Below are 21,493 nucleotides of genomic sequence, written 5' to 3'. Positions count from 1 at the left end.
TTAAAAAATATGAAAAATTAACATTTTAAAGACTGTCTTATCAGTTTTTTACCATAATTTATAAAAAAAATAAATCATGTGTCGAAATGAACGTATGAATCAGATGTACGAAAAAAAGTAGGTAATTAGTTAACTAAATAGAAACTTTAATAACAAACATAAACTTTTACACATTTAATAACATTATTGTTCACCTAGAAATCACTTTGAGATTGAGATCACTTACTTAATCAGGTTTACTTATTCATTAATTATTAATCACTGTAATTAATCAATAAACGGTACTTACAAACAAACTTAACGGTTATGAGTAAACAGTAACGTAAAAAACAGCCTCCTTGGTCAGGGTAAAAAAATATATATCAAAATTTAGTTATATAATCATCTTTTTATAATCAGTATTTATATAAGTACCATAATCTATAACTATAGTAGGAAAGACACTAAAAATATGATTATATCATATTATAATAATCAGTCATAAAAATCAGTCTTCAGAGTTTATCTTGAGATCTGTACTTACCTACTAATCAAAGTTACAATTTTATTAATCATTAATATAACTTATTTTAAATGGGTACTTATCCCAAAAAAACATGAAATAAATCACCAATAGATACTTATAGAAAAGTAACAGAACGTTCTGTAACTTTTCTATGAATCCTAAGGAGGTAAGAATCTTTATAAAACTTAATCAACATTATCTTCAACATCAGTATCTGGCAAAGTCTCTTTGGCATTGCAATATTGTAGGCCAACGTATTCTTCATGGTATCTCCGTGGGATCGCAAATGTCTTACATAGTTTTATTAAATCTGCATGTTTTTGCTTTGGGATAGGTAGCCTGCTCTTGTACAAGTTATCTTCAAGGCGTCTGTTTTTACAGGTAACTTCTATTTTTTCGGCTACAGCAGACTCGCTCATACTGTTCTTTATTAAAACAATAGAACTGTTTGCTTTAAACGTAACAATCCGAATTTTACTGATTTTACCAGCAAGATTGTTTTTAAAGTATTTATCAGCAATGGATTCCCAAGCCTGGAAATCACTGAAAGTTAGCACTTCCACATTATATGGTTTGGGTTTTTTTCTCGCTAGCTCAAATATTGTTGACCATTGTGAAGGCGCAAACACAACCATGTTTTCTACGCTTCTTTCGATAACAGCATGAACACTATCTACAGGCATATTAGTGTGACCCGGAACCAAGAAATTCATTTGTATAGTTTTGATGTATTCACATGATTGCAACGCTGTGTGAACTGCTGCTAAAACAATTTTGTTGCGATTCTGCCCACCACAAGAGTCACTATACAATAGTAAATTCTTTACCGTCTGCCGTTTATCTACCATCTTAATATATTTTGTCAGAATAGTCGCAATTTCATTACCACCTCTTTTCCCATCAGCTTCTCCCCATGTGTAACAGAATACTTCTTGTGTCAGACTTTCGTATATAGTTAGGTTGTAAACTGCATATTTACGGGAGTAATAAAATAGCATACTCTCACCGTACGGCGTGTTAAGAACTTTCTGCAGATCAAAGGATGCACAAAGGGTATGTTTTTCGTGTTTTCCAAGTTTTTGGTGGTATAAAAAACGGTCCGTGGAGTCCTCAGCCTCTTTTTTATGACTCGAAATTTCATCAGGGGTGAACCCTTCCGGATTGTTCTTGAATGAAACACATTTAAGACATTTGTCTTTTCTTGGAACATGAAAGGCGACATTGAATTCATTTAAGAATATGTTTCGAAAAACTTTTTCGCCTACAAAGTCCTTTGCTTTAGCTGTGAAATCTGTTTTATACAGTTGGTAAAGGTGACCTAGATTTTTGTACTCTTGTGGCAGGTACATTCTTGAAGAGTCTTTACGACAGTAGTGTGATGGAACGGCGGGCAAGTTCTTTATGTACTCTACAACACTTTGCCTTAATTCTGCTGTAGTTTTATTAGGCGGGACATGTCTGCCTCTCATATCATTCTTGGCGAGTTTATACTCGGCATTGGATAAGGTATAATGAATAAACCTTTGTGTTACATCCAGTGTCTGCACAAGAAATTTTTGACATACCTGTCGCCGACCTTCACCTTCATTTATGAAGTACAAAAATGTACGTTGACGGCGGCTAGAAGTTTCTTTAGTCCGTTTTCTTTTTATTTCTTCAGCTTGACTATTAGAAATAATCCAATCTCGTCTCCTTTCTACACTTAAGCTCATATAATAATCAAATATTTTTTGTCTCCTTTCATCATTTATCTCATGACAATTTTTACCACATTTTTTATCCATACAGGGATGTGGTTTCATATGCTTAGGTTCCACAATATTACCTGATGTGTCCCTATATTCTTTTCCTTCGCTTCGTAACCGCTTATTCTCTTTACGCTTATTAGTTCTAGTTTTTTTCTTTAACCCTTCATCACCGACTTTTCCTTCCACAGTAGAACGTTTCTTTTTTTTCTTACTTGTTGATATTTCTTCCTGGCTTTCATCGTTTGACTCACCACTCCAAGATGAAGATGACCAATGAAAATCGCCATCATCATCCGACGCAAAATCGGCGTAGCTTTTTTTAACTTGTCTTGTCAGTCTAGAAGACTTATCTGCATGAGGTCCATCCACGGCTGCTGGTTGTTGTTCTTCCAACATCGTACAAGCTACCTAAAATAACAGTTATTTAGCTTTAGCAAACTGAATCGGTGAAGACTATCGATAAGTGAGGGCTAGATAAAATAATACCTACATAATCAAGATAATCGATTTACCTCAATATCGTCAGTATTGCATCCCAATTGCGTTACAGTTTCCCTTTGAATGTTAGTTTCATAATTTTTATCGATGCGCTCCTGTAAGTATACAAAAATAAAACTATTAAATTACAACTAGGGCCGGTCGCCAAACGCAGTGAAAAACGAGCATATCTAAAAGCCCCTCTGGCGATCAACATTTTGCGCGTAAAGTTTATATACAAATAAGAATTCGGGCTTTATAAATGCACTGATGATAATGTTGGATAGGGTATTTATTCTCACCTGTCTTTCTAAATGATAATTACTGTTTATATTTTGCAGCGTTTCATAGGTTTTCTCCGAGTCTGAGTGGTCTGTATCGTACAATATGTCCTGAAAATAAACAAATAATTATAACATACGTTGCATTTTTAAATATAAATTGATTAACTTGCCTAATTAACGAAAATATTATACATTAAATACTTACATTGGCATTGACTTCATTGACAATAATTGATGGAGACAACGGTAACGGTTTATCATTACTTTGATCATAAATCTCGGTTATCTGAAAAAAAAATAAAAAAAATATTAAGGTGTATAAAACAACCAGGGCCCGAAGTCTGCTAAGGCTTGATTTCACCAATGAAGAATGTTTATCCGTGATTAAGATACGACTTATTCACAGGTAATCCTTATTCTTCAATGATGAAATCAGGTCTGTATCTAATACAGACATGTAAATAGCATGTCAATAGGATGTAAAATAAGGTAAGTAGGTAAGTACTTCTTTTACATACCTACATTATCAAGAAGATGTTGATCGAATAAATACCTACCTGATTATCTGGTTTTAATATTGGTGACGGTGGAAGGGGCGTAGCTACTTCTATTTTATCCTGAAAATATTAATTAAAATATATGAGTAAGTATGTGAAAGTTACATAAGTTAAGTAAAAGTATGTAAGGCAAATGAGTCGTAAGTAGATTAATAGTATTGTCAATATCATAATTATTGTTGCAAGAGTCAATACAATATAGTAATAATACCTGCTCAATGTCCTCAATAATATCATTATTTTCTTCAAATAATAATCTTCTTTTCACCTTCAGTGCTCTGTCTATTATTTTTCGACATCTTTTAGACATTTTTGTAAATTATAAGAAATTTACAATATTTAGAACCTGTGAAAAGAGTATACTGTATAATAGTTATTATAATTTATAATAAGTAATATAATATTAAATGTAGTTATCTGGTGATATAAAAATAATAGGTATAGTTTTATACTGGCGAACGAATCTGAGTTTGTACCTACGTAATTACGCTGCGCACGCGGCGCCAACTGTCGCACAGACGCACGTCCTCTCCCGATGACGTCCCGGCGGGGTACTGAAGCGACACCTTTCCAACCGGTCCTATTTATATTGTTCGCGTTTTCACGCAATATCCTTCTGGATATTACAGCTTAACCACCACAAACCACTTCATTAAGAATCTTTTGAATTGTTTTATATCACTTATATCAATTATCAACAAATCGCAAAAATCGCTTAAGTGCCAATTGTATCATTAAACAGATTCAGGTAAAATTGTATTAACCGCCAAACGCCGCGAGTAAGACTGACCGGTAAAATGGTTTAAGTGCCAGTGAGGCTTCAATTACAAAAATGTAAAATGTATTAAGTGATTTTATGTTATTTTTGACCAGAAGGCATTTTGTTTTATATCAATTATATTTTATTACGCAATCAGGTAGGTCGCTTAAGTAACTAATGATACAAATTCACATTAGTTCAAAATGAATTAAGTCACAGTGTTTTACTGTTTTAGTAAAGGTAAAATGTTTTATGTAACTTTATTTTTGATCAAGTATGTTTGAACATACAAATGACTAAAAAAGTGGCTTTTAATACAAGAAAAAAGTATAACGATTTCCAAAATCACCGGTGTCTTAAGCGCCAAAAAAGTGCTCAGATCCAAACGAGACCCGCACCATTCGAAAGAGAAAAATCAGGCGATTCCAACGATGTATATAACTCATATTCGCCAAAAGTGGCGGATAAAACAATCTGCCTTTCCACCGTCGATATAAATAACCTTAACAGAGCATTAAACTACAAACCTGGTGCTGCAACTTCACTTATATCAAAATCAATAATTTCTTGTTTGAGAACGGCAAGATCTGGAAACACACTCCTCACAGTAGGGTTGTTCAACAGATCATGTTCCTCTATGTCCATGCCATCCTCCATCTTATAGTGAGGTTTTGTACAACTAAAACATGAGAAATATATTCAAATAGCAATTAATGACTTCTAACTAAGTACTATAATGAAATATATTCTGAAGGCACAAAATTTAATTTTAGCGATGTAAAACTAGAAATGTTGCCAGTGAAATATGAGATTTGACTTAACACTCATCATTATCATCATCATCATCTCAGACATAGGACGTCCACTGCTGAACATAGGACGTCCACTGCTGAACATAGGCCTCCCCCAATGATTTCCACCTTGTCCGATCGGAGGCGGCCCGCATCCAGTGCTTCCCCGTGGACTTGACTATATTATTTGTCCATCTCGGGTGGGGGCGCCAAACGCTGCGCTTACCTGTATGTGGTCTCCACTCTTCTGCCCCACCGACCATCAGTCCACTCACTAACAGTAACACTCATACAGCCTGATTATAAACAAAGAATGTATATAAGGTTATGACAGCCTGAAATTAGAATTTGTGCCTTCAGAAACGGCATCAATATAATCCTTTATTGCAGAAATACATTTATGAGTGTGTATGAGGGGTGGGAAAAATAGTACGTATTCAGAACCATTTTCTACCAGTTTTCATAACATGCAAGAAGATTTATAGTTCATAATTTTATAAAAATTCAATAGACTGTAGCATGATAATCTGTTTACTGCACCAGATTTAGAGCTAAAACGATAAAGACTTTTTGAATAGGAGGCCACAAACAAACACTCATATAGCATTTGAAGAGGAAGGCCGCCCTCACCCCCTACCACCAGCTAATTAAAGACCTCTGCAGGCTCTCTCACTTCCACTGAGCCTACAGCCACCGACAACTCTACATTCTGCTACATATTCACTCTTGTGTGTAGCATAGATTTAGCAAACAAATGGAGGAAAAGCTAACCTCAACACCAGAAGTATGAAGGTTTTATAAAACTATTCTTACCCAATGCAGTGCGAAACACTTTATTCAGCAGACTATCGGTGAAATTAGCATTTATTAGCTTTGAGGGTGCTAATAGTTATGAATATTTTTCGGTTTTTGACCAAAACACATCCAAATACGCAAAATGACCCAAATGCAAGCCACACTAGGGATGTCGAAATAATATCGATGTATCGATATATCGATATATTTTTATAAATATATCGATATTATCCGACGATATATTGTAAACCGATATATCGATATAAATAATCAAGTATCGAAAACATATCAAAATCGATATATTTTTCATTAACAATACCCTTTTGTTAGCGTCACAACGCAATGCGGCGATGCTAGCTCGCAACCGTGTACCGAGCGAGAGTGTAAAGGGGTCATCACACATGTCAATACACGACACTGGCACAAAGTGAAAATAGTATTTTTTAATAATAAAGGAATTTGATTTCGCAAGGATTTTTTCCTATTAAGCTACCGATATATCGATATATCGATATTTTTTATTCGATATCTTTCGGGACCAAGTTAATTTACATGATATTTCTATGAAATCAAAAACAACTGATATGTTCCGTGTCTCAAATAGAATAACAATAGATTTTATTACTTACCTTTCTTCATCCAATGGAAATTTGGCCATAAATGTTCGCTTTTGATCGAAAACACGACCGGCTTTCAAGCCACAAATCTCACACACTTTGAAATGCATTGTTTTACATCACACACTTTAACCTTGCTAAACGTCTCGTCTTAATGTTTTGCAAATTAGTTATATTTCACCTCCAGTAAACTAAGTTGCACAATATTAAAGAAATTCAGCAAAAAGTAACTAACGAACGAAATACGAAATGTTGCTATGTCACTGTCAGACACTCAAGTGTCATGGCGGGCGGGCGGATACACGAGATACGAGATGTTAGAGCGAGATAGATATAGCCGCCATAAGCGGCAGCGCACGTTTCATACATATTTTTTGCCAAGGATAGTTGCGCCAGACTGGCAAGCCATAGAAAAATAACACTACGTGATGCAAGCCTAGCTGTCATGTCATTGACATTGAACATTGACATTTTGTTTGAAAGTACTCTGTGGTTGAATGTTTCTATTTCACAGTGGCTCAAAAGGACAAGTGGACGTTGTTACGCAGAAAGGACTCAATCCACAACTTGGTCAAAATTGAGTTATATACTAGAACAGTCATGCTATTTAATGTAGGGTCTACCTATCAAGAAAACAAACACAGTAAAAAACCAACTACAACATACTTCTTTCAGAGAAACCCATTTCCTTTTAATACATGAAAAAAATAGTTTCGCATAAAGTTCTGAAACGCTCTGAGTCGTTTTAGAGAAATACTTATTTATTGAAAAAAGACAATTTGTATTTAGCAGAAAGGACTCAAACCGCCTGGGTCGTTTTAGCGAAATGCTTATTCATTGAAAGAAGCCTATTTGTTTTAAGCAGGAAGGACTCAAACTGTCTGAGTTGTTTCAGAGAATATAAGTTTTTGATAAAACAGTTCAAATTATATTTGTCAGAAAGGATTCAAACTGTTTTTGTTCCGTCTCTAGGCCACTATTCTGTGACCGCCTTTTTCCACCTTTTTATTTATTTATTGTTTAGAAAAACCAACAGCGTTTCACAAAATATAGTCTTAATTATTAAGTAGGTATTCTTAAATAAGGCCAATAACAGGTTTCTACGAAAAATAAGTGATCTTTACTACAAGATAGCAAGCAAACAAACATATTTTTAAAGGAAAAAATTAAGTTAAATTACTCAGTTATAGTAGTAGTTACATGGATGGGGAAAACATAATATAAGTAAGTATTCAAAATAGCTAACTGATAACTGTTACAAATAAATTATATACTTAATTAGTCTTTATATTAAATCCACATATAATATAATATTTTATACATATTATAACACAATCCTATTAAATAAAGCCACAAACATTTACAAATTTATTACAATTTAGATATTTATTTATTACTACACTGAAAGGGAGTTGTTGAGCATACTTATTATATATGCATCTATCCACCTACCGGTATTATTCATATATTTATCTAACAGTGTAAATACAAATTTAACTTCTTATAATACCAATCTCGTGTTTCGATCACAGACTACTTAGAAGAACTAACGTTTGGTTTCGATAAAATTTTCGCATACAAAATTTTAACAAGATGGCGGCCGGTGGGTATTGAAGCCCATACCAACTATGACGTCATTATTCGACCCCAACCGAACATACATAATACGAATAGTGTCAAAATTTGCTTTTTGACAGTAAGATCACGGTGAAGAGAGTTAAAAACGAGATAGAAAATAGCCGCGCAGGACTGTATGAAATAACCGCGGTATCGAAGATTCTCAGCTCTATCTGGTACTACTATGCTACTGGTAGAAAATGCTGCTAGCATTAAGTTCACCTTTGTACGAATTTACTTTGTGCAAGAAAGAATTTAATAATATCTAGTTACCTACCGCCAAACGACGGCGGTGAACTAGAAAATATTTAAGTATTATTTATTAAGATAGACAGTTTTATATTATGTAATAATATATAGCTTCTCTTTTAGATTTTTTTAGATTCTTAATTAGTTTTAGAGCTTAAAATTCAAATTAATCGTTTGTTTAAATAAAAATCCCATAATAATAATATCTTGAACATAAAGAAATTCCAATACGAAGTTTTAGATAGAAAACATTGCATGATAGGTATTCTAAACAAAAAAATATACAAACTTACTTCATAACTATTATACAATACATGATAAAATATTAATCCCTAACTCTAAAACTAACTAATATAAAATTAAAATTAAACTAAAAAGAAGATGCTGGCCAGATCGCTGCCACTGTCGGGTAGGGTACCCAAGACGCTGGCCGCGTTACCTCGCTGTATGGCGATGCTTATCCTTTGAGCGAGGTACGAGCCAGCCCTAGGGTCCCTTGTGACTTCTTTGAGCCTGCTGCCAATTTCTTTTACCAGCCGACGCGCCTCCGGTCCCCACGGCCCTAGGGTTTCGACTCCGAAAGGCACAAACATGTACCCCTCTCCTAGGGATGCATATTTGCGGCCTTTCATCGTTTCCGCCCGCCCGGCCGCAGCGCCAGCCTCTGTGGAGGTAGATGGAAGATGGGACGGTGCTAGTGTGTCCACGCATGTTGCGTCCCACACCAGCAGCCGGCCCCTCCTCCATGGCACTAGACTCATGCCGTCGGGTCTCTTGCCATCGTCCCGCATGATCCCGCTTGGCTCTAAGGTAGCGGGAACGTTTGCACTGGCAAGGGCCCGGCGGATGGTATCATTAAGTGCGGCATGGCGCGCTATGCGCCCGGCACTGCGGCCACACGATAGGCCGTGGTGGCCGCGGCGGTCGGCATGTTCCCCACAGCGGCAGCGATGGGGCTCATTCGTTTGAAGCCCTAACCTCAAGCTGATGGCCACTGCCAGAGTTGTTCTATCCAGCAGCGTGCCTAGATTTGCCGAAGGGTAGGCACTCAGCCAATATCCCGACTGTGGAGAGCTAGAGGCCAGGAGACGAGCTCGGTCCGCTGGATCGGTTGCGGTCTCCAGTAGGTCTTTTTCTTTTTTGGCACATAGTGGCCCGTCCCATAGCCTCTGTGACGTCGTGTCTGTCGGGATATCTTGCCCGGGACCAGCAGCGTTCAGCCACGCATTTTTGGCCTCCGTCAGACACGGCACCTCTAAATCACCAAGTGATGGAGTTATAATTCTTCCAAAGAGGTCCCGTGTACTGGATACGGAGGACAAAAATGATAGGTTATAATAGCTCAGCCGTAATAGTTATTTGTTAAGAATTTTTGTTGTTTAGTTTGCTGGTACCTATAGCAGCGCTGTCATGTCGCATTTCATAGCTAAACAGAAGAACCTAACGAATGAATTACTGTCTTAATGGTGTTATGAATGTTCCTTTTTTTTAAATAGGTAGGTACTTTTAATTTTTTATCTTGCTTTCACTCGAGAATACCAGCAAGTTGAAGCTCTCAAGAAGGAACATGTGTGAGGCCTCGGGTGAGGCAGCAGGCGCGGTGCGCGCTGGTGTTGAGGTAAAAATTAAATATTTAATCTGTGAAACTAATACATCAACCACAGAGTACTTTCATTTACAACAAAATGTCAATGACATGACATGACAGCTTGGCTTGTATTTCGGTCATATTTCGGTATTTGGCAATGACGACATTGACCAGTCTGGCGCAACTATCCTTGGCAAAAAATACACTCGCGAGCAACCAAATCGACTCAAGCCTTGACGGCGCAAACATACATTAATACAAGTAAAATTATGAATAGAAATAATAAAAATGATATGTCATTTAAAAGCTTAAGATGTCAGCTTTAATTTGATATCATTATTATTGAAATCCATTCATCATTTTTGAAATAAATGATGTCTGAACGCAATTGTAGGAAAAACGGGAATTTAGGAAAAAAGGGTATGGGTATCGTATTATACAAATTAAACAAAAAATGTTAAGATAAAAATTTATTTATTTAAATCAATACTTTGTATTGCCCCCTCTTGCCCTAATTACAGCCTGCAGCCTGTTTCTCATAGACCTTATCAACTTTTTGACAGTTTCCTGAGGAATGCCGTCCCACTCCTCTAATAAAGCTGTCTTCAGCTCGTCCACGCTTGCAGGGACTGGATTCCTGGCCCGAACTCTTCTTTTGAGCTCGTCCCATAAGTGTTCGATGGGATTCAGGTCAGGACTGAGCGCAGGCCAGTCCATCGTGCGCAATTCCTTCTCTCTCAGAAACTGCCGACTGACTCGTGCCGTGTGGCAGCGGGCATTGTCGTGCATTAGCACGAAGTCTTCACCGACAAATTCTGCATAGGGCACAACATGACCGAGTAGAATGTCGGTGATGTACCGATCAGCTGTTAACCCGCCTCCTCGGCCGCCTCCAGGCACGAAAACAAGTGCGGTTTTTCCCTCTAGAGAAATACCAGCCCACATCATGCAGGAACCGCCGCCATATGCTACTGTTTCAGCGAAACAACATTGGGCAAATCGTTCCCCCGGACGCCGGTAGACCCGGCCTCTCCTGTCACTGCCATGCAGACACACTCTGCACTCATCAGTAAACAGGACCGACCGCCATTGCGCAATGCTCCAATCGAGATGCTCTCGAGCAAACTGAAGACGCGCTTGTCGGTGGCCTGCAGTCAATTTGGGGCCTGATGCAGGTCTTTTTGGTGTCAAGTTGGCTTCCTTCAAGCGTCTTCTCACTGTCCACTCGCTGACAGCCACTTGTCGTACACGTCTCAGTTCTTGCTGCACATCAACGCCCGTAAGGTGTCGATTGCGCAGCGAGGTTGAGACAATGAAGCGGTCGTCTCTCTCTGAAGTGCAGCGGTGGCGGCCCGTTCTTGGTCTTCGATTGAAGGCACCAGTCTCTTGGAACCGTCTGTATACTCGGGATACAGCAGACTGGCTCAAGTGGAGCTGGGCAGCGACTGCTCGCTGACTTAACCCTTGTTGCAGCAAGGCAACAACTTGAGCAGCTTCTTCTGGTGTGGTATCCATGGGTTTGCGAAAACAAGGAATACAATGCAACGAGATGTGTACCGGTCAACTTGCAACAAGCGACTGATAAGGTACACCGGATGTGGAAAGGTTTTATAGCGGGATCAGGTAGCGCAAGGCGTGGATTCCTAATGAGGTAATTAACACTGACGGGCAATTAAAATGCGTCATTAAATCTGCGCTTAGTTTTTTTTTATGGTATTGATCTTAATTGAAAGCCTAATTCTTCAGCTTTCGAATGACATATCACTTTTATATTTACCATTTATCGTTTTAGGAAAATCAATGTATATGTGCGCCGTGAAGGCTTGAGTCGATTTGGTTGCTCGCGAGTGTATGTATGAAACGTGCGCTGCCGCTTATGGCGGCTATATCTGTCTCGCTCTAACATCTCGTATCTCGTGTATCCGCCCGCCCGCCATGACACTTGAGTGTCTGACAGTGACATAGCAACATTTCGTATTTCGTTCGTTAGTTACTTTTTGCTGAATTTCTTTAATATTGTGCAACTTAGTTTACTGGAGGTGAAATATAACTAATTTGCAAAACATTAAGACGAGACGTTTAGCAAGGTTAAAGTGTGTGATGTAAAACAATGCATTTCAAAGTGTGTGAGATTTGTGGCTTGAAAGCCGGTCGTGTTTTCGATCAAAAGCGAACATTTATGGCCAAATTTCCATTGGATGAAGAAAGGTAAGTAATAAAATCTATTGTTATTCTATTTGAGACACGGAACATATCAGTTGTTTTTGATTTCATAGAAATATCATGTAAATTAACTTGGTCCCATCTTGTATACAAAACATTAGTGCTGTACCTCATTAGTATGTGGGTACCTATCGATATTCAATTCAGTGCCGTCAGATAATGTACCATGCTAGCATTGTGTAGGAGTCTGAAATTTAGCTGCAATAAATAGATAATGTAAGTGAAACGTTACTTAATAAATTAATAATTGGGTATTTATAAAAACAGGTGTAAAAAATGGGTCCAAGTTACTGGCAAAGAAGATTTAGCCTACGTGCCCATAGAAAAGCTGCACGGAAACAAATATATTTGTGGGAAACATTTTCGACCATCTGACTTCAAGAAGAAAAAGACCCAACTGAGAAGAAATGCTATTCCATCTTTACTAATTACTGTAAAACCATTGTCAGAGGAGATTTTGACGGGATTCCCACTACACATTTTTGGTAAGACTATTATTTGTACTTACCCAGTTATCTATGCTCATAATTAATCTGTCAGAGATTATTTACAAATGTGTTAACCATAACGCTAACTTGACAATAGAATTAACCGGCGGTTGGTGATGTTGAAGTGGTCACTGGTTTTATATCCATAGTAAAACTTGTTACTTATTTTGATATCCCAAGGTAAACATTGTGAGGAAACCCACATCATATTTAGTCCCTTTAGACATGTGAACCCACCAACCCACAGTGGGTGGACCACCGTGGTGGGAAATAGTCCAAGCTTGGAAAGGCAGTTTAGTCATTGGGGATATGCACCACACCACTCGAGAGGGCTAGGTGCTGGTAGTTACAACCCCTCAGAGAATAGAATAGAATAGTAGTTAGGTACACTATTATTTTCATGAAGTGTTTATTAATTGTTACTATAACTGGTTTTTTATCTATCTTCAACTTCCAGGGTCATCAAAGGCAGACCATTTTACCTCGGCATTGAAGTCATCCATACTCACCCGCCTCAGCACACCTGTAAGTAGAGGTTCGGACTGCGAGCAAGATGATAATGAAATATTGTTCGACTTTCACGATATTGTCTTTTAAAAAAAGATAAAAAGGCCACTGGTGTTGAACAACGGAAAAAAACTGTTGTCGAGTCAACTGTGAACACTGATTTTCCTGAATTACATCTTCCAGAAGATTTTGATTGTGAAATAGAGGAAATGGAGAAAATATTTAAGAATTTTGACAAACAACCCACTGTTTATGTCAGCGGGTATTTAGCCAAAGTCCTGCTAAAAGACGTAAAGTGTCAAGAATGCATTAATGCAATGAAGGTGGATAACCTGAAACCAAACTCTATATATAATTATATAGCTTTAAAAGAATGGTGGGCAGAAAAGATATCACTCACATACCCCAGTATTCAACTTTGCGATGCAGTTGATACTGCTACCAAACAATTCGATCTGCAAGTGAAGTCTCAGATATACCTACGAAAAAAACATATGGCAGTATGCAATTACAATCATGTTTGCTGGTACAAACTTAACATGGATGTGCATCAGAACAAGATGGCCGAACAATTTTTAAGACGTTTGAGCCTTTTGTTAATTCGAAATGAGTGTCGAATTAAGAATACATTGTTCGCAGAACTAGAAGACCCACTAGCAGACAAAATAAAAAATGGGCAACAACATGGTGCTTCTAAGTAATATATTTTTCTGTATAATAAATGTAAATAAATGGTTTTAAAGCAATCGTTGTCATTTATTATAAATATAGCTTTTATATTCATAAAATTAAAAACTCATGTCTCAGTCAAAAATATATTTTAGGCGGTTTTTTTCATTTATCGATATCGATAAATTTGGGACCGTGTAAGCAGCACTATTATTTGTTTTCATGTTGGCAGCAGTGTTTCCTGACAGAAGCTGTCACTGTCATAATTTCTGTCATGGTGGTACTGATTGCCAGCGCATGTTCATTCGTTCGTTCGTAGTTCATGCCAGTGTATGGCAGTCCCGTCTCTTAACGTAGTTTATTTGCTCAGTGACATTGACGACTTTGCCCTTCGTCATTGGTATTTGGATAATTATGTTTTGGTCAAAAACCTAAAAATATTCTTAACTATTAGCACCCTCAAAGCTTATAAATGCTAATTTCACCGATAGCCTTATTAAAAAACTTTCGCTTTCCATTGGGTAAGAATAGTTTTATAAAAAACCTTCATAATTATTTACTTCTAGTGTTGAGGTTCGCTTTTTCCTCCATTTGTTTGCAAGCTAAGTGACATGTATGCTGCGTACACACAAGAGTGAATATGCGACAGAATGCAGTGTGGTCAGTGGCTGAAGGCTCAGTTGATGTGTTTTAAAATGCACTATATAAGTAGGGATCTGATAAAAAATACTAGGTAAGTAGGTACATTATGAATGAATTTCACAAAAAAATGCCACTAAATTTAAACGAACTAGGTAACTTTATTATATTTGCTATTGACCTAAATATCTGTTGAAATATCTGAAAGCAATTCTTCTAAATTTTAAGGTTTTCACTGTTTTCCCTTATTAGGTACATCTCTTTGTACAGGATGATTCTGCTGCCAGCATCATAACAAATGCTAGATAGTAGATATATACTTATTTGAAGTAATTAATAATCTACTTCTTCTTCTTCCTTGCATTATCTTTATTTAGTTGGCTTTGTGCATCATGTCAGACCATTTTATAATCTACTTATACTCGGTCCATTATATTATTGGTTTTTTGACATTCGAAATTCCATACATATTTGACGACTGCAAAGGAAAACCAACTTTACTTACCAGACATAAGGAAACGTCTAAAATACAATAACATAGTGGAAGCTCTATAAGACTGCATATATTTTGTGTTTCAGTAGTACAGGGGAGCAGTATAAGATGGAGGATGACATAGACATAGAGGAGCATGATCTGTTGGACGACCCCGCCTTGAGGAGCGTGTTTCCAGATCTTGTCATCCTCAAACGGGAAATCATTGATTTTGATGTCAGTGAAGGTATGATACTTACCAGTTCTGTTGACTAAGGGTGAAATGCACCAAAGTGTTAAATCTAGATTAAGTGTCCAATCTCGATTTAAGAAACGGCATTCCATGTAAAAGAGAATCGCCAAATCTGACCCACTTTGCAGCCACCAACCAACCAGCCACCAGCCAACTCACTAAAAAACATCTATTTTTATTCAGGGATAATGAGGGAAAAATATTTTTTTAAATCTAACCTCTTTTAAAAATTATACTTAGTTTGAGGACTTTGAGGGAAACATCTTTCAGCACTTATTTATTTTCGTTATCCCATGCCTCATAATAATAAAGTTTACACCAGGATATACTGTAGTCATGGGCTACTACACATCAGTATATATGTCATCAATGGCTGCTCTTGCAGGTCATGGCGCCATAGAGATTTGGCCCTCATTATCTGCTTTGTTTTCATTATAACTTACTAATTCCCATCAATATCATCTGTGCTGGTTAGCAAAGGGCTGCAGCGAAGCACTGACACCTTTTCCGATGTTAGGCCTCAGGTATACAATAAGAAATATGAAAAATGCTGTTCCTAAAACTGTTAAAATCCTCACAACTTCAAGTCTCTTTTCTGATTTTTATTTGATAACACTTTCACATTCACCATAAAGGTATTCATCAATCATTTAAACCCAACCTGTACCTTTCAGAAACCACAACAACGCCAGAAATTCCAATGAGACAGGATTACCAACTGGGTTGCACTTTGGAGGAGAACAGTGGGAGTCCTCCTCCCGTGTGCCCCGCGCATGCCACAGATGTCAAACCTGACGTGTTATCTACGGACATGGATGACACATCAACTGTTGAAAACTACAATTTGACTGAATCTGAAATTTTAGTCTCTGATATAAAGAAAGAATCAGAAAATGCTGTATCAAAGGAGTTGCCATTTTACAGAAACAGAATTATACTCGGCAAGATACATGTAGATGCGTCAGACAAAGTAGCTAATTATGTTATTAATAATGAAGAGAAACTAAAGCCTAATTCCGGTTTGGCAGCGGCAATAAACTCCGAAGCAGGTAGAAGCAAGATAAGTAAACAGTATTGTGAATTTGAACAGTGTTTGCAGCTTAAAATTATTCTAACTGACTGTTATACATCTCTATTGGACAATACCTGTTACTGTGCTCAGTGTGCAGTGTTGTTCCCCACCACTGAAGCGTATAGTGAACATAACACGAGTACACACACCGGGACCACTCACTCAACTAAAGCCTCCGCTTACGTTGAAAAATGTAAAAAGTTGGTTCATAAGGGGGCATTCGAGTGTGATACCTGCAATAAAAGATTTAATTCTTTAAGTAAATTAAATCTACACAGGTTAATTCATTCTGGCGAAAAGCCATTCGAGTGTGCAACTTGCCAGAAAACATTTCGTCAATTAGGTCATTTGACCAGACACCAGTTAATTCACTCTGGCCAGAATCCATGTGTGTGTACAATTTGCAAGAAAACATTTAGAGATCCTTTCACCTTGAAAATGCATAATCTCATTCACACTGGCGATAAACCATACGAGTGTAATACTTGCAAGAAATCATTCAGGCATCTTAGCTCTTTAAGACAACACGAGCTAATGCACACTGGCGATTTTCCTTTCAAGTGTAAATATTGTCAGAAAAGATTTAAGCGTAAATACCGTTTAACACAACACGAATTAATTCATACTGGTGAAGAGCCATTTGAATGTGAAATTTGCAAGAAAATATTTACAGACCTGTACTATTTCAAGAGACACAAGTTAATTCACTCTGCCGAAAAGCCGTTTGAGTGCGACATTTGCAAGAAAACTTTTGACCGAAAAAGTAGTTTGAAAAGTCACAAGTTAGTTCACACTGGTGAAAAGCCATTTGAGTGTGACACCTGCAAGAAAACTTTTAATCATCGAAGTAGTTTGAACTGGCACATGTCAATTCACATTGGCGAAAAGCCATTTGAGTGTGATACTTGCAAAAAGACTTTTTATCGACAAAGAGATTTGAAAGTTCACAAGTTAATTCACACTGGCGATATTTATCATTTATTCATAAAAACATATAAGTCACAAACATGCATTATATCCACTAGAAGTTTCGTCAAAAAAAATTATTAATAATTATAATATACCTACAAATATACTTACTACTTACTTATTATAACTAACTAATCAAAAATACCCCTCCGAGCCACACCCGACCCAAAGGTACCCATGACACTGGCAGCGTTACCACGCTGCACAGCCAGGGATAGCCTCTGCATCAGGTGTGCCCCGGAAGAAGATCCCAGACCACGACTCCTCAAGCGTCTGGTGATTTCCCTTAAGAAGGCCCTGCCCTCTTCTCCCCACACCCCCATCGTCTCCACAGCCAAGGGCACAAACAGATACCGCTGCATTAGCTGGCTATATTTAAGTTTTTTAAGCCGAGCCGCGGCTTCAGCAGCGGCACCCGCATTGGCCGCTGTAGACTGCACGTGAGACGGCGCGAGGGTGCAGACGCACGTCGCGTCCCAGAGTAAACTGCGGCCCTTCTCCCACGGCACCATGGTGAGTCCATCCGGACGCTTGCCATCAGCCCGGGACAACCCTGGTGGCTCCAGGACCGCCGGGACATCCGCAGAAACAAGAGCTCTCCGGACGATGTCATTGATAGCATGGTGCCGTGAGAACCTGCCCGCACTACGCACACAGTGTAACCCGTGACGTCCCGATTGATCCACCCGCGCGCCGCAGACACAAACATGGGGTTCCACCACAGTGCAGCCGAGACGCAGAGCCACCGCCACCCGCAAGGAATCGTTGTCTAACAACGTTCCCAACTGTGGCGATGGCAAAGCATGCAGCCACAACCCTGACTCTGGCTGAGAGACCGCCCGCAAACGCGCCAACTCAGCCCCGGCATTGCGCAGCATCAGCATGTTCAACTGCAAGCGATGGCGATATTAAATATGAGTGTGGAACTAGCAAGAAAACTTTTTATCAAGGTAGAGGTTTGAATGAACCCAACCTAATTCACACAGGCGAAAAACCATTCAAGTGTAATATTTGCCAGAAATTGTTTAGGCATTCAAGCAATTTGAGTCAACACAAGTCACTTCACACTGGTCAAAAGTCAGTTGAGTGTGACACTTGCAAGAAAACATTTAGCCAGAAAAGATGTTTGATTAGACACATCCAGTCAATTCACATTGGCGAAAAGCGATTTCAGTGTGACACTTGTAAGAAAACATATAGCAGAAGACGTCAACTGTACATACATATCCAGTTAGTTCACACCGGCGTCCCTGCAGCTCGCCCCTAGCTGCCCTCGGCGCTGGGAGCGCCCCCCCCCCTCCCCCCGGCTGCCCCCCACGCGAGACACGCGCCGACACGCAAGAGGACCTTTAAAACCTGTGCCTGAATAAAAATTGTTTAGTTACGATATATTTATTTTAATAGGGCAATTTAAAAGTGGGTGCAGCAATGCACCTCTGCCTACCCCGCAAGGGAGTACATTAGTACAAGGCGTGAGTGCGTGTGTGTGTGTGTGTGTGTAGGGCAATTTAAGAGCTGCTATAAAATTTCCCATTACTACCTACTTTGTATAAATAATTACTGTTAATATTATTTCTGGTTCTACATGTTGGTAAACATGATTTAATGCAATATATTTTATAACGAATGTATAAGTAAAGTAAAAATACATTGAATACTCTTACACTTACTCTTGGTAAAATATAGCATGAGCGCTTTGATCATGCCCTCAAATCAATACCTACCTACCTACCGTCTATTATTTTATGTATGGCGAATGTGGTAAACAAAGGCACTAGATCACAATTTTAGAGATTCCAAACAAATCACGCTATTTCTGTCCCCATAAGAAGTTGTAGGCACTACTTTAAATAAAAACCTATTGATTCACACTGAAGATTGCGTTGATTAGTCCTTATTTATGTAATATGTAGCCAATATTGTATTCCGACAAAATTCCTGTTCACAGATTTGCAAAAATATGACATTTTGTCGTTGGGGTTTAAGATAAAAGATAAAATACACTTTATTGCACACAAAACGAAATAGTATCACAAACATAGAAAAGAAAAATGGTACAATTGGCGGCCTTATTACTAAAAGTAATCTCTTCCAGACAACCACATTGAAAGGAAATATAAAGTATAAAGAAAGGGGTAACGTGTGACAAGACAAGAGAAAATACAACATACATAATTACTAGTGGGGTTTAGTGAGTGAACAATGGGAGATTTTGTTTTGACGTTTAAAAGTTCCATAATTGACCAATAGATGGCATCCGGCCTATCGTTTTTATGCGCTGCATTCTTCTGAGGGGACGGAGGATGTCATAAATGGTACAAAGCTGTCTTAAACTAGTTAACACTTAATATTATGCATAATATAACAGCTAGTTATTGCATATGGTTGAATTCACATCCATTGGGTTTTTGTATTGGCTGAAAGGACTGGAATCCATGCCGGCTAAAAAAATATGCAGTGCTGTTGAGTATGAAGTTTTACTAGCGCCATCTATAATCGGTTTTTGTCCATGGTTGTTGTCTATGGTTGAAAATCTCCCATTGAACAAATCACAGATTAGTCTTGTTTCATTCAATTACAAAGAGGCTTAGAATAAGGAGTTTAGGGTTTTATAGTTTATTCTTGATGTTTCAAAGCAGTTCGGCTAAACATCTAGAATCTAGATGTGCAACTTTCCTCACGATATTTTCCTTCAACGTAATATTACATGGGAAATACTCTATAATCCTAAATTAAAATCAACAATCAATTAAGGTTGTGGCAGACACCTCGCCACACAAACAACAGATGACGCTCGGAACGCAACACAACACACAGACAATGTTTGAAATTGAAGCAGGTCTCTAAGAAATCCTACATCGCAGTATCAAAGTTTCTCAGCAACACTGGAATATATAACAAAACCCCAACGCTAACCGTGGGGCAGCTGCCCGCCAGGCCCCACCACCCGGCCTGGTCGGAGGATCCTCCCTTTACATGGAGACGCACTACCACCTCCAGCATCTCCATAAGGTCGACGGATTTTTGTGGAATACAATACACTACAAGTCGTCGAAATACAATAGGCCCACAGACCTGTATTTGAGTAGACAACGCAAGTGCATGTACTTCGCGTGTAAAATGGGAGTGAAATTATCTTCCTTTAGCGCAGTGTCATTAGTGACGTTCCTAAACTAAATCGTTCAAGTGACGTGACTGACGTGACAGTAGGTATAAAAATAATGGCACGCTTGGTTTCTACATGGAAGTAATAATACAACAGGAATGCGCACTCACCAAAATGATGCAAACAAAAATAGACCTAACGTATTCACCTTAAGACTTATATTTGAAGTAAAAGAGGCCGCGAGCCGATAGAGAGGGTTACCACAGAGCCCTTCCTCTCTTTCTAACAATTGCCAGGATTTAGTTGTGTAAACTTTAGTAGATTTTGTACGAAGAGAGCTATGCAAAAAAAATATTAAATTAACTCATAGACTACTGTATATCATATCATTTTCAAAAACAAATTTATAATAAATCATTATAAACATGTAATTTTAATGAAATATTTGGTATTTGTATGAATAATAATTTCATAAAAAATATTGGTAGTTTTTCTAAATACTTTACGACAAGACCGAAGTTGTCAAGATGACGGATGACGTTTATACTGTTGTGAGAGACGTTATGGTTAGGGTGACCATTCATTCTTACTTTTGAATCACTTTCCATTAATTAGGACCTGTTTCATTCAACTTTTTGTTTTATTTTATACCTAAGTATCATTAGGTATTATTGTGACTGTTATTTTATAAGGCTGGTAAAGAGTTATGAGCTGTTGATTTTTTTGGTGATAGATATGAGTATTATAAGATAATTTATCAAGCATAAAACCGGCGGAAGCACTTAGGTTGAGATATTTTTTTTGAAATCTTATGATTTTCATCAACTACACTTTACTAGACTATGTAAACGGAACACCCACAGAGTAAACACGTTTTAGGTACATAGTTGCGTTTAATATTAACCTGTTTTGACACTTTCTTGTCAACACTACACCCAACTTTATTTTATTTACTTAAAATTATATTTTGCCAAATTTTAGCTTTCCTTCCAATGAAGAAACATAGCAAAGGTGGTTCCAAGTAATTCCCACAAATTGGCCTCATTTTAAACCCGATGATAAATCCCGATTCATCGCAAGTGTTTATTATCGTTACAGTCGAACTAT

The 21,493-nt window shown here is 37.9% G+C and overlaps 3 protein-coding genes and 1 pseudogene across 15 annotated transcripts in view; 3 read left to right on the top strand and 1 right to left on the bottom strand.

The window, feature by feature from the left end:
* LOC119693291 (zinc finger protein 1 homolog) overlaps window positions 1-21,493 on the bottom strand; it is a 538,991-nt gene that overhangs the window by 56,457 nt on the left and 461,041 nt on the right. The window contains exons 1-2 of one of the 13 annotated variants that reach the window (XM_048623931.1): window positions 5,936-6,069; window positions 4,877-5,010 (exon numbers count right to left, since the gene is read on the bottom strand). The exons of 4 other annotated variants lie outside the window; for them this stretch is intronic. In XM_048623931.1, the coding sequence (XP_048479888.1) occupies window positions 4,877-4,988 (112 nt within the window). In that variant the 5' untranslated portion in view covers window positions 4,989-5,010; window positions 5,936-6,069. 8 more of the 13 variants (XM_048623938.1, XM_048623936.1, XM_048623927.1 and 5 more) reach the window with 8 other exon arrangements.
* The window catches only part of LOC105392845 (zinc finger protein 184-like), a 342,691-nt gene that overhangs the window by 315,460 nt on the left and 5,738 nt on the right, over window positions 1-21,493 (top strand). The window contains exons 4-5 of the mRNA XM_048624309.1: window positions 15,094-15,233; window positions 15,914-17,309. Coding sequence (XP_048480266.1) covers window positions 15,094-15,233; window positions 15,914-17,309 — 1,536 coding nt within the window. The remainder of the gene's footprint in view (window positions 1-15,093; window positions 15,234-15,913; window positions 17,310-21,493) is intronic.
* On the top strand, window positions 11,881-13,984 carry LOC125489148 (annotated as a pseudogene).
* Window positions 14,279-21,493, top strand: part of LOC119693295 (zinc finger protein 62 homolog) — a 61,757-nt gene continuing 54,542 nt past the window's right edge. The window contains exon 1 of the mRNA XM_048624002.1: window positions 14,279-14,362. The gene's annotated coding sequence lies outside the window, so the exon portion shown is untranslated. The remainder of the gene's footprint in view (window positions 14,363-21,493) is intronic.

This window comes from Plutella xylostella, chromosome 11 (genome assembly GCF_932276165.1).
Source record: "Plutella xylostella chromosome 11, ilPluXylo3.1, whole genome shotgun sequence".
NCBI lineage: Eukaryota > Metazoa > Arthropoda > Insecta > Lepidoptera > Plutellidae > Plutella > Plutella xylostella.
This window is presented reverse-complemented; position numbering and strand designations above follow the sequence as displayed.